This window comes from Callorhinus ursinus, unplaced genomic scaffold (genome assembly GCF_003265705.2).
Source record: "Callorhinus ursinus isolate GAN/ISIS: 27379988/994484 unplaced genomic scaffold, GSC_fseal_2.0 scaffold2, whole genome shotgun sequence".
Classification (NCBI taxonomy): domain Eukaryota; kingdom Metazoa; phylum Chordata; class Mammalia; order Carnivora; family Otariidae; genus Callorhinus; species Callorhinus ursinus.
Window position 1 is genome coordinate 100,397,306 of NW_027397064.1, and position 12,674 is coordinate 100,409,979.

Here is a 12,674-nt window from a genome sequence, read left to right on the forward strand (position 1 = left end):
GCTCGGCTCGGCTCGCCTCGCGGCGGGCGCCCTCGTCGCCAGCGGCGCACCATGGACGGGCTGCCCGGTCGGGCGCTGGGGGCCGCCTGCCTTTTGCTGCTGGCGGCCGGCTGGCTGGGGCCCGAGGCCTGGGGCTCGCCCACGCCCCCGCCGTCGCCCGCCGCGCCGCCGCCGCCCCCGCCGCCCGGAGCCCCCGGCGGCTCGCAGGACACCTGCACGTCGTGCGGCGGCTTCCGGCGGCCCGAGGAGCTGGGCCGGGTGGACGGCGACTTCCTGGAGGCGGTGAAGCGGCACATCTTGAGCCGCCTGCAGATGCGGGGCCGGCCCAACATCACGCACGCCGTGCCCAAGGCCGCCATGGTCACGGCCCTGCGCAAGCTGCACGCGGGCAAGGTGCGCGAAGACGGCCGCGTGGAGATCCCGCACCTCGACGGCCACGCCAGCCCGGGCGCAGACGGCCAGGAGCGCGTCTCCGAGATCATCAGCTTCGCCGAGACAGGTGGGTTGGTCCCACTGGCGGCCAGCTGCGGCCCTCGCTCCCCATCCCCTCTCACCCTCTCCCACCCCCTTCTCCTTGCCCGTCTGGCCACCGCAGCCAGCGCACCCTGGGGGCAACGCGGACTCCCGGCCCTGCCGCTCCCCTCTGGCCCTGTGCGCCCCATCCCAGTTGCCGTCCTTCTCCCTCCCGCCGCCGCCCAGGCAGCACACCCCTTCCTGCTCCCCCTGTCCCCGCCGCTGAGCGCCTTGCCCTCCACCCCTGCTTTCTGAAATCGGGGCCTCAGCGCCTCTGGGCGCGCATCCCCCTCCCGGCAGATGCGTGCGGCCCTGGCTCCGCGGGCACTTGCTTGGTGATTGCTTAATGTTTTTGTTTCCCACGATCGGAGTGTAGGCTTAGCAGTGTGGTTGGAGATGTGTGTGCTTGTTGATATCCGTGGGCCGGAGAAGTAAGTGTGTGTGTGTGTGTGTGTGTGTGTGTGTGTATATGAGTGTGTGTGTGTGTGTGTGTGTGTGTGTGTGTGTGTGCCTGCGTGAGAGGCCCCGGGGCCGCTTCCATCGCCGGGCAGCGTGGGCTTGCCAGGATTGCTGAAGCCTCACTGGGGAGAGCTAGGCAACCTCTCTTCCGATTGTGTGGGCACTGGAATCGGGCGGAAGGCAGGCTTCTCAACAGGTCCCATCATTTACGCAGAGAAAGACGCGGCTCGGGGGCAGCCCCGTGCCTCTCGGCTCGCCTGGCAGCGGCAGCAGCCCCCTCGCCTGAGAGCCGCAGAGTTCGTAGTTAACAAAGGGTAGGAGTCCTTTCCGGAATTTTCTCCCGGCCCTGGATTGCAAATTTCTACCACTGTCTAAATATAATAATCGAGAGACAGAAAATCTTTCGGAACTTTAAAAGAAGGAGGAAAATGTACCCGCGCTGAAATGCTGCAAGTGCTTTCCACTCCGCTGTCCTTTTCAGGACTTGAATGAGCCAGGCTGGCTTTTGTGCCTGGAGCTCAGCCCCATTTGTGCCGAGGGGACTGCGGAGAAGGTCGCGGAGGGGGAAGCCCTGGTGCGGGCAGGGCGGGGGTGGGCAGGGAGCTTGTTGGGGGGGGGGGGAGCGGTTGTGTCACCAGGCTGAAAATGCCCCCCACCCTCCCAGGCAGCAGGCAGACGGTCCTGGTGCCGCCTGGGGATGAAAAGGGATGAAAAGTTTTGCATGGCCGGGTGTGGAGAAAAGCAGAGACAATCGGGCTGGTTTGTGCTTAGAAAGAAATGCATTGCTGTTTTAGCTGTCCGACCGAGTCAGGGAAAGCTCGACATGCAATTAGAGAGCTTGGATTAAAAGGTGCTTTGGGGCCCAGAGTAGAAATGTGATTCTGGAAGGTCGAGGAGGCCTTTTGGTCCCGGTGGCACAAAATGACAGCGGGGGCTGGTATATTTCTGGTCCGTTTCACGGAGCCAGCTCTTTGACTTATAAATAACAGATTCAGGTCACAGGCAGCTCGTCCAAGACCAGCTTTTAAGGCTGCACTTTCCCCCATTTCAAAGTCAGATGTCAGTGTTGTTAGAGGGGCCAGGCAAGGCCTGAGGAGGGGGCTGCAGGGCAGTGGTAGGAGGTTTGATGAAACCAGCCGTGGTCACACAGTTGCCTTATTTGTTCTTCCTGTGGGGGGGGGGGAGGAAGAAAAAAGTACAGATTGTCAGAAGAGTCACTGAAATGTACCATGAGAGAGTAGTTGTGTCTCAGTTGGCATGGGCGTCTCTTCTTTTGGAGCTGAATTATGGAGGAAACTAACAAGCCAGTTCCCCTTTTCCTTGGCGATTTTGAACGTGCCATTAATGGGGAGCCAGAGTCTCATGAAAGGAGTGGACCTCAAGTTTCAAGGCTGAATGTCCTGTCCCTTGGAACTAGTCAGAACCAAGGGCTGCACTTTGCAGCCTGCAAAGCACACGTTCCTGTGTCAGAAATCTGAGCAGAGCTCGCTTGTTTGCAGTGGAGGTTCCACTGGGGGTTGGATCAGATCATGCTTAGGTAAACACTGGGAAGAGGCGGTAGGTGGCTCAGCTTGATTTTGCAATGCCCTGAGTTACCAAAAAAAAAAAAAAAAGAAAGAAAAAAAAACCCAACCTCTCTACTGAAACAACCCACCCCAAAATCCTCAGTGAGATCCTGGTTTTGTTTTTCAGATTTCACAGATACCCATAACAACTTGTTAAGATCTTGGCCTCCTGACAAGTTCCTCTGTTGAGCTTTGAGGCCTGACAGCCTGTCTCCAGGGAGCCCTGGCCTGGGAGAGGTGAGGCAGGATTTTATAGGCCTGGACCCTCCAGCTCCAAGCTGGTCGGGGTTTCTCAATGGAAAACGATTTTCTCTGCCTCTCCCAGGTTCCAGTCAGAGGCCCTGGCCCCAGGAACAGTGTTTCTGGTCAATAACGTCTTCCAGCTGCGTGGCAAGTTCGCATTCCAGCATCATGCAGCGGAGTCTCTTTCCCCATTGCCTCGTGTTCTCCTTGATTTAACTTGGCCTGCTCTCCCACTTCTCCGCAGATGGCCTCGCCTCCTCCCGGGTCCGCCTGTACTTCTTCGTCTCCAACGAGGGCAACCAGAACCTGTTTGTGGTGCAGGCCAGCCTGTGGCTCTACCTGAAGCTCCTGCCCTACGTCCTGGAGAAGGGCGGCCGCAGGAAGGTGCGCGTCAAGGTGTACTTCCAGGAGCAGGGCCACGGCGACCGGTGGAACGTGGTGGAGAAGAAGGTGGACCTCAAGCGCAGTGGCTGGCACACCTTTCCGCTCACCGAGGCCATGCGGGCCTTGTTTGAGCGCGGCGAGCGGCGGCTCAACCTGGACGTGCAGTGTGACGGCTGCCAGGAGCTGGCCGTGCTGCCTGTGTTCGTGGACCCCGGCGAGGAGTCGCACCGGCCCTTTGTGGTGGTGCAGGCCCGGCTGGGGGACAGCAGACACCGCATCCGCAAGCGGGGCCTGGAGTGCGATGGCCGGACCAACCTCTGTTGCAGGCAGCAGTTCTTCATCGACTTCCGCCTCATCGGCTGGAACGACTGGATCATCGCACCCACCGGCTACTACGGGAACTACTGTGAGGGCAGCTGCCCGGCCTACCTGGCGGGGGTCCCCGGCTCCGCCTCCTCCTTCCACACGGCCGTGGTCAACCAGTACCGCATGCGGGGCCTCAACCCTGGCACGGTCAACTCCTGCTGCATCCCCACCAAGCTGAGCACCATGTCCATGCTCTACTTCGACGACGAGTACAACATCGTCAAGCGGGACGTGCCCAACATGATCGTGGAGGAGTGCGGCTGCGCCTGACCCGCGGCAGGGCTGCAGCGGCGGCGGTGGCGGGGTGCGAGGGTGGGGGGGCCCCCCGGCATGGCTCCTTGCAGCCCCTGTGGGAACTGGCTGCCCAGCCGCAGAGCGCCATCCTTGCATCGGGCTGCCCAGAAGGTGCCAGCGCGAGGCCTGAAATCTTTTTCTACTACTTCATCGAGCAATCAGTCAAAGCCAGAGCAAGAACCCTCAACTGACATGAGATGCTTTCAAATGCACACGTAGACACGCACAGCCAGACGCATCCTGCCACCCACACAGCAGCCTCTGGGATACCAGCAAATGGATGCGGTGACAAATGGCAGCTTAGCTACAAATGCCTGTCGGTGGGAGAGAATGGGGTGAGCAGCCACCATTCCCACCAGCTGGCCCGGCCACTCTGAATCGCGCCTTCCGAGCACACATAAAAGCACAAAGACAGAGACACACACACAGAAAGAGAGAGAGAGAGAGAGCACGGGAGCCACAGAAAGGAAAAGCAGAAGCGGGGGTGGGGAGCGTGCAGACAGGCAGGAAGGCTGCGTGTCCCCCTTTGCTGGTGTGCAAGGCCTGCCATGCCTCAGCATCTCCTGGCTCAGGCATGTTGGCTTCCTTCCCTGCCTGGGATCCTTCATGCTGCAGGACCAGGGGAAGCCGGTCTTTTCCCACCCTTGTAGAGGGGAAAGAGGCCCAGAATGGACACAACCTGCCAGAGACCATGGAGCCGTGGCAATGACCGTTTGACTGTCGCTTGGGTCCCTGGCGTGACTTCTATGTGTGTTTGTTTTGGGGGGAGGGAGGGAGGGCGAGGAGAAGGGTCTTAATTTGATGCTTTAACTGATCACTAGCAGTTGACAGACAGGTCATGCATTCCGGTTGTATCATTGAAAAGGGACTTTTCTACCAGGTATGACCTTTTAAGTTAAGATTTGAATTGTTTTACATGGGAAGAAAAAAAGAGTTGCAATCTGTACCCTTCACTGGGGATATTCCTCTAGGCCTGGTTGGGATAGGGGTGGAAATGACCCCTGGGCAAGGGCATGAGCCCAGAGGAGGAAATGGTGGAGTGGAGGCATTCTGGAAATGCTGGTGTTAGGGGTGGGTGCCCTCCCACCCCTACCCCAGCAGGGTTTGTGGGAGGGGAGCGGTGTAGCCGGTCTTGGAGAGCTGGGGAAGGCTTTCAGCTGCTTTGCAGAAGTTGCCCGCGTGGGTCCCGGCCACCAGGGCCGGCCATGGATGTGGCCCCCGCCTGCTCGCACCTGCCCGCCTGCCCCTCCTAGCACTTGCCGACTTGCCTGAATGCACATGATCTAGCACTTGCCCATCTGCGTGTGTCCAGGAGTGGCCCTTGGCAGAGCACTGAACTCGCTTGCCCCCAGATGCCCAAGTGCCGCGTGAACTATGCAATTTAAAGGGTTGACCCACACTAGACGAAACTGGACTCGTACGACTTTTTATATTTTTTATACTTGAAATGAAATCCTTTGCTTCTTTTTTAAGCGAATGATTGCTTTTAATGTTTGCACTGATTTAGTTGCATGATTAGTCAGAAACTGCCATTTGAAAAAAGAAGTTATTTTTATAGCAGCAAAAAAAAATACAGTTAAATGTATTATACATAATTTTGGAACCAAAGAGGCCAACAGATCAGTTTTAATTTTTATTAGATGGTGAGGCCATCTTCTGTGAGGTAGACGTTCTGAACAATCCCTTGAGTGGCCTGCCAACGTTTCAGGGTATAAATGGATTTTGTTTATTCAGTTTGATGTGTCTTTTCTATCTTTACACACCCAGAAGGTACAGAAAAAATGACTATGGTAGAATGCAGGTGTGCGTCCTTAAATCCCCACCTTTATGTTTATTTAATAAAGCTCCCCTTAGGTTCTGTTTCATAATAATTTAAAACCAAACAATTTTCCCATAGACTTGCTGTTAAAGTATTTTACATCTGTGTACAGTTTAAGAAAATAAAAGATTGAGTGCCACGGGCTTCCTGCCTTGTGTGGTGTGCGGGGGGCGGTGGGGCGTGGGCTGGAGGCGGTGGCCGGGAGGAGGGCGTGGGCCGGGCGTCCAGCTTTGATGTCCCCCGGCCTCCGAGGCTCGCTCCCGGCACTCTCTGAGTCCTTGCCACGAGCACGGATGTCAGTCAGAGAGTCTAGGAAAAATGGCAGAAGATCAAAATGAAGGACAATTAGCAAATTCATGAATTACACATTTGTTTACCCTCCCGGTCCCAAGACTAATTACGTACTACTTAAGCCACATCTATAACCACTTGAAAGTGCCGGTTAAGCCCCCCTCCATCCCTGGAAGGAAATGTAAAACCTGGAAGGGTGAAGCCCACCTGACCTCCGTGCCCGCCTCCATTCACTAACCTGGGTGACTGTAACCCGGAAGAGGCTAGGAGCTTAGGACAGAAGGGTGAACAGAAACAAGGCCTTGTCCTTGCCTGCTGGGATTTGAACTGGGAGTAGGTGGTTGGTGCTGCTTTTAGTAGTGACAAAGGTCCAACTCCCGTGGCAGGTAGGACTTGACATCCCCACTAAGGGCTGTTTGATATCATGCTTTCTGGGACATGGTTTCATCTTCATTTTCCAGAGCTTGGAATCTGAGGCTCAGAGAGGTTCGGAGCTTGCCTAAGTCACAGAGCTGGGACAGGCACGCTGGGCACTGGAGGCCAGGTGCCCCAGCTGGCCCACCTGTTCCCCTGGGAGGACGGCAGCCCAAAGGCCGTGCCTTCATCTTAGGCCCTGGGTTCGCTCCTTGGTTTTTGGGCCACGTGTGGTCTTCCCAGAAAATCTCAGGACATTTGAGCAGGCGGGGCCTTGCCGATTGGTCTAACCCCTTTAAGGTAACGATGGGGAAACCGAAGGAGGCTGTGGTTGGCGGGAGGGATATATCTCAATTGGCACAGCCTGCTGGTGGCAGGAGGCCGTATCCGGCCTCTCTCTGTTTCCATCCTTTGCCTATCTGAGAGAGCTACTGTTCTGCCAGGCTTTGGTCCCGAGGGGTGTGTTTATTGATCTGCAAGCTCTTCAGATACTATACAAGTTAATAGGGGCAAAGAAGAAAATGTCATAAAGACAGGCCTGGCCTGGGCATTTGGGGTGTAAGTCAGGGTCCAGCTGCTTCTCTACGGTGGGCTACATCATCCCACTGCTCGTTGCTCTAGGCCCTCAGTCCAGCCGCTGCCCACCCGTGGCCCAGGAATTTTCGCTGGCAGCCTCCAGGATGGGCAGCGCGAGGCACCAGGGTGTTTGGATACGAGCACCTCTGGGGCCCACCTCTGGGGCTGAGCGTCACAGGGTGGCCCATGGATCCCACAGCAGCCCCAGGAAGGGTCTGGGGCTCTGAGGCCATGAGGCCAGTGGGCTGGCAGGACACGGTCTCTGAGCGGTGCTCTGCTGCCCTTTGCTGGCAGGGGTCCCTGTGGGCTCTGGCCCTGCTGGGACAATGGTAGTTAGCAGTAACTTTTCCTGACAGGTGCAGTGAGGAGAGGCCTGCGTCCCCAGTCCCAGGGCTGAGTGTTCTTTGTCCAGTAGGGACATGCTGCTTCCTTCCCATGCTTCTGTGGCCAGAGGTGCCCCTGTTCCTTCTTTCTCATTCAGTTCTCAGTCCTTTTCTGCCTACTGCTCTTTCCCATTTTCTGCCTCTGTCTTCCCAGTGGGCCTGGCCTGAGGGCCCACTTCTCCCTGGGGATGTCCCTGGAGCCCCACACTGCAGGCCAGAGAGTAAGCTGCCCACACTGCCTTCCAGGTCCAGCGCTTCTGCCCCTGAGCCCTCCTGGTCAGCTTTAAGGTAACTCTTCCTTCCCTTGTATCCCTCTTTCCCTTCTTCAGGCCACCAGGCCTTTAGCCTCTCATAGGAACAACGGGTCAGGCAGGGCCAGCCAGGCTACCTGATCTGCCTCGGATGTCTCCACCACCCACCCATTGTGATTGGTGAGATCCCACCTTGTCCCATTCATCCTTGGCTGACCTTCAGACATGCCCTGAGTCCTGAGGGACTTGGTGGAGCCAAGTCTGAGGTGGAGGATAGGGCGCCAGGTACGGTGAGGAGAGCCCCCATATGCCACACCCACCACCCTTCTGTTCTCCCCCATTTCCCAGATGGGCAGACGGAGGGTCCACTGAGCAGAGGCTCCAGGGGGGTCCTATGTCTGTTTTCCCTCCCAGCCCTCTGAGAGTTTGGCTCAGAGTGGAGCACACAGTGGGTCCCCTGCTGCCCAGCCCAGGGTGGAGGCAGCATTTAGGAGGGCCTGTTACATGTCAGAGCTTGCATGCATGGTCCTGCTAGGGTCCCTACCGCCGCTCCAGACAGGGTCCGGGAGAGGGCCTCGGGCAGCTCTTGCACCATAGCTGGGCCCCTGCCTCACCTGGCACTCAGGCTTGCCCAGCGCACGCCTAGCATGCCCTCTGCAAGGCCCTGTGGGAATTCTTGCTGGGAACCCCGTAAGGAGCCTGGCAGAGCATCCCTGCCGCTGCCTAGACCTTCTTCAAGGGCAGGGACAAGGAAGGGTGGGCCTAGGTCCCCACCAAGCCATGAAGACCACTACGGGCCAAAGAAAGTATGCCTGTGTGGGCAAAGGAGCAGAAAGCCAACACCCTTCCTGTGGGCAGAGGCTCCTGGAGGAATCCCAGCCTGTACTCAGCTTCCAGTGGGATGTTTTGAGACATGGTGAGTTACCTGTGGGCCTTGCACGAGGAGCTGCACCTGTCGTAGGTAAGGCATGGGTCTAAGTCGGGCGGGTGTGGCAGGCTCCGGCAGCCCGTGGGGGCTGTGGGTGAGCCGTCGGGGGTGAGCCCTGGGGTGTAGGGGGCGGGGATGGCTGTTAGTGGGAGTGGATGGGGACCTGGGGGTGAGGTGGTATGACTGCAGATACGACTGCATGGGAGCTGTGGGGGTGCGAGACTGTGTGTGGGAGCTGGAGGTGTGTGGTTGGCTGCCTCTGAGGCTGTGTGCGGGAGTTTGTGTGTGGGGTGGAGTGTGAGGCCACGTGGGCTGGGAGGCTGTGATGGCGGGCTGTGGTCGCATGGTTGGTTGTGTGTATTTCTTGCCATTTTTGCGTGCCTTCTCATCATGAGGTGACACGCCTGGCCTGCCATACGCTTTGTCATCGGGGTAGTTATATTTGTAAATTTGGCCCGTGGCTGGCGAGCCCCCCTGCCGTTGGGGTCTAGATCATCCCCATGTTGGGTCAGGGGGCACAGACACCATTGCTGGGGCCTGTCCAGTTGCCTTCAGTGTGGTGTCACCGCTCCTATTGCCCTGCCCTGGCCACTCAATGCCGGGGGTGGAGGTGGGGGGGTGTCGCCATGATGTCCCTGCATCCCTGAAGCCTCGCTTTAGAAGTAGAATGGTACCATCTGGCCAGTCATTCCATCACTCCACGAACATTTTCCTGGGGGCCCGTTCTTCTGTGTGGGGGATCATCAGTTCGGTCCTCATAACCATCCCTGTTGGAGGGGGAGCAGGTACGCTGGTCCCCATTTTACAGATGAAAAGATTAAGGCTGAGAAAGCCATTCACTGAAGGTGGCACAGCTCATAAGCTGCAGAGCTGAGATTTGCCCCCCCAGGAGCTGTTTCCAAAGTCACTTACAGCCACTGGGCTGCCCAGAGGGAGGGGTAAGGGAAAACACAACTGTTCTGGGGCCTACCTGGAAGAGAGGAGAGGCTGGGGCTCAGGGTTTTCTCTGCTCTACCCGCCGCCCCCCCACAACTCCTGTCCAAGACTCCAGCCTAGCACATCAATGGCGCTTGTACGTGGAGCTGTTCTTCTCTCTGGCTATGGGGACCGTCATCCATGCACCATCCCTACTCCCTCCATGGCCAGGTGGGTGAGATGGCTGCTGGCCTGATTCTTGGAAAACAGACTATGGATTGAGGAAAGCCCAGTAGGAAGGGAGCGGCAGGAAGCTGGTGACTTTGCCTCTGGGTCTGGTGGTGGCAGGGGTGGGGATGGGGGGGTGGGTGCACCAGGTGCACGGTCTGGACAATCTTCTGGGAGCAGAGGCTCTGGAAGCATGTGCTCAGGGCCCGCCCACCTGGTTTTGTGATCACAGCCGGACCTAGCCTCTCAGAGTCCTCATCTGTAAAATGGGGGCAATGACAGTCCCGTCATGGGGCCCAGAGGCTCAGGGGGTGTCGTGAGCGTTGAGGTACTTAGAATAGGGCCAGGATCTGGTGTGGTTGCTGTTCTCCAGCAGGCTTCCCTGTGTTAAGGATGGTGTGGGGTGTCCTGCCAGAGCCCCGCCCTTCCTCCGAGAGGCCCTCTGGGATACACCTCTTTCGTCCTTAGTTACTCATTCAATGAATATTCACAGGGGCTGTGACGCTGATGATGTTAGCTAACATTTATGGAGAATTTACAGCCATCAGCTGTAATGCTTCACAACACTGGTTAATCTTTACAACCTCCCCATTGGGCAGGTGAGGTGTACCCATTTTACTGATGAGGAGGTGAGGCTCAGGAAGTAGACTGTCTTGTTGGAAGCCTCATAGCTATTCCAAGGGTGGATGGTATCTGTGGCCTTCCAGAGGCTGTCTCCTCTCCCTTCAGTGTTCTCAAGAGAACTTCGGGGCCCTTGAACCCCAAGGGGCTGGGGGAGATGGAGGAGAAGGTAGGAGGGACACCTGCTCTAGGGCCAAGGGGACCGGGGGCTGCTGCTGGGTGCAGCCTAGAGAGGCTCTTTAGAAGCCTTCAGCTGTCCCCCAGCCCTCCCTCTCCCTCCGGGTGCCTGCCCACCTTGCAGATCCCACCTGGTGAGAAGGGCCACTCCATGAGCAGACATGGGGACCTGTCTGAGGTCACTGCAGACCCCCAGAGAATCCGATGGGGGCAAAGACCCACAGAGGCACTGCGAAAATGCACACTGGGCACGTTTGCAAGTGGGATTTCAAGGATGGGTTCTTAGACCCCCTCACTGAGGCAGGGGAGAGAGTGGGGCAGAGAGAGAGGATTGCAGGAGGAGACATTACTCCCCACACCCAATTACAGGGACCGTCCAAATCCACATCAGCTCAGGGGTTTTTGTGTAGTCAGACATTTCTGCTAGCGCTCTCCCTCCCCCTCCAGGCAGGCTCCTGTTCTGCCCCCTCCCCACCTCCTTCTTCCCAACAGGCCTCCCAGCCGACCTCTCTTCCCTGTGCCTCCCCTGCCCAGCCCCTTTCAGCCCTGTGTCTCCCTCCCCAGCTTCAGGGATGGTGGTGAGCATGGGGTGGGTTCCTGGGTGCTAATTCCAGCCCTGGTCTGGAATGAAGGGTGTGGGAGGGCTGAGTTTGCCCGACTCACTCCCCTTCCTCATTACTGTGGGGCATTTGGGTAGAGCACAAAGCTCTGGGGTCCTCCGGTGGGAAGGGGAGAGTCTTCTTGGCCCCCCGTGGGTGTGTGGGTGGGCACGTGCGTGCATGCGTGCGTGCATGTGTGTGTGTGAGAGAGAGAGAGAGAGAATCTGACAGACATCTCCACCCCCTGGGAAACTCGGAGCCTCATGGAAGAGACCTGGTTTTTAGGCCACTTGGGAGCCCTGTCGTTGACCCAGTAGGAGTACGGCCCCAGGCCTCAGGGGACATTCTGGGGGTGGTCTGGTTCTGTGTTGGGGCTTTGGGGTGTCACCTCACTTCTCACAGGAGCCCTGGGAGGGAGGTAAGTCATTGCCGTTCACCCCATCCACAGATGAGGCTCCCTGGGGCCACCTCCCACTTCCAGGACCTCGGAGCTCCCTGAGCAGGTAAGCAGGCCGCACTGGCTCTGAGACTGCGCCGAACTTCCCTGCTGTGGGGCAGGCCCCGGGGACTCCCTGCAGCTCCGTCCAGGCCTCCACCTTCCCTGCCTGAGAGTAGCTTCAGTGACCCTTTCAGGACTAACTGCGCAGGCAAGGGGCCTTCAGGTGCATAAATCCCTGGGGAGGGGGGTGACACCTTAGACCTACTGTAAATAAGTCGTACCTTTGTGGGAACTAGGAAGGGCCCTGGCCGTCAGAGGGCCTGTTTGGGTGGTGGCAGGCACAGGCCAACACTGCAGTTGGCGGATCACAGGTCTTTTTCCAAAACATACTCATGGCATTCTCCCACCTCTCCCGGGTAATATTTTACGTAATACTTGGTGGACCCTGTCGCTCCCCTATATAAAATCCTTCCAGGGCCCCACGGCCCCAGGAAGAAGTCTGGTGGCTCATGGGCTCACTAGGGCCCCAGGCCTGCTGCTTACCTCCCCACCTGGAGCTCTCAGGCCCCTCCTTGCCTGCCACACTGAGCCTTCAGTTCTCGTCTGCAGCTAACCACCTTCACCTCTGTGCTTCCCAGTGCCCTTTCCTGCCCCCAACACCCTTTCTCCCCCTCTTGGGTAATTGTGCTTCACCCTTTAGGGCTCTGGAGTCGGAGCCCTGACTCCCAAGACTCAGGATCCTCCTCTCCAGTCTTACTTGCATGGTCACCCACATACCTTCCTGGACGCTAGGGAAGGTGCGGTCTGTCTTATTCACCACTGCACCGTCCTGAGGCTGGGACAGAATTAGGGCTCCACACACAACTGTTAAATGAAGGAACACAGTCATGCTCAGGGGGAGAGGTCTGACTCCACTCACCCATTTCCCTGATGGAGCAACCGAGGCGGAGGGGGGCCAGCAGGACCCGGGGAGAGGTTCAGCTGGCTAAGACCCAAAGCTAGCGCTCCTAACCACGCCTTTGTTATTTTTCTCCCTTTTAAGAGCACCCCATGCCCCACAGGTGACTCATGCAATAGCATTTCAAAAGACCTGTAATTTGCCCTGAGTGTTCGGGCTTCGTGGTGAGGCTCTCCCTCATATACAAGCTTCTGCTGTTGCCCTGGGCAAATGCAATGCCCATCTGCCTGGGTGGCAACCAAGAGCTTGGG

The 12,674-nt window shown here is 57.7% G+C and overlaps 1 protein-coding gene across 1 annotated transcript; it reads left to right on the plus strand.

Annotated features, from left to right (window-relative positions):
• The first annotated feature begins 6 nt into the window (after window positions 1-6).
• Window positions 7-5,781, plus strand: INHBB (inhibin subunit beta B). Its single transcript, XM_025855143.2, has 2 exons — window positions 7-499; window positions 3,025-5,781. The coding sequence occupies exons 1-2, from the start codon at window positions 52-54 to the stop codon at window positions 3,798-3,800; spliced, it is 1,224 nt and encodes a 407-aa protein (XP_025710928.1). The 5' UTR covers window positions 7-51; the 3' UTR covers window positions 3,801-5,781.
• The last annotated feature ends 6,893 nt before the right edge of the window (window positions 5,782-12,674 follow it).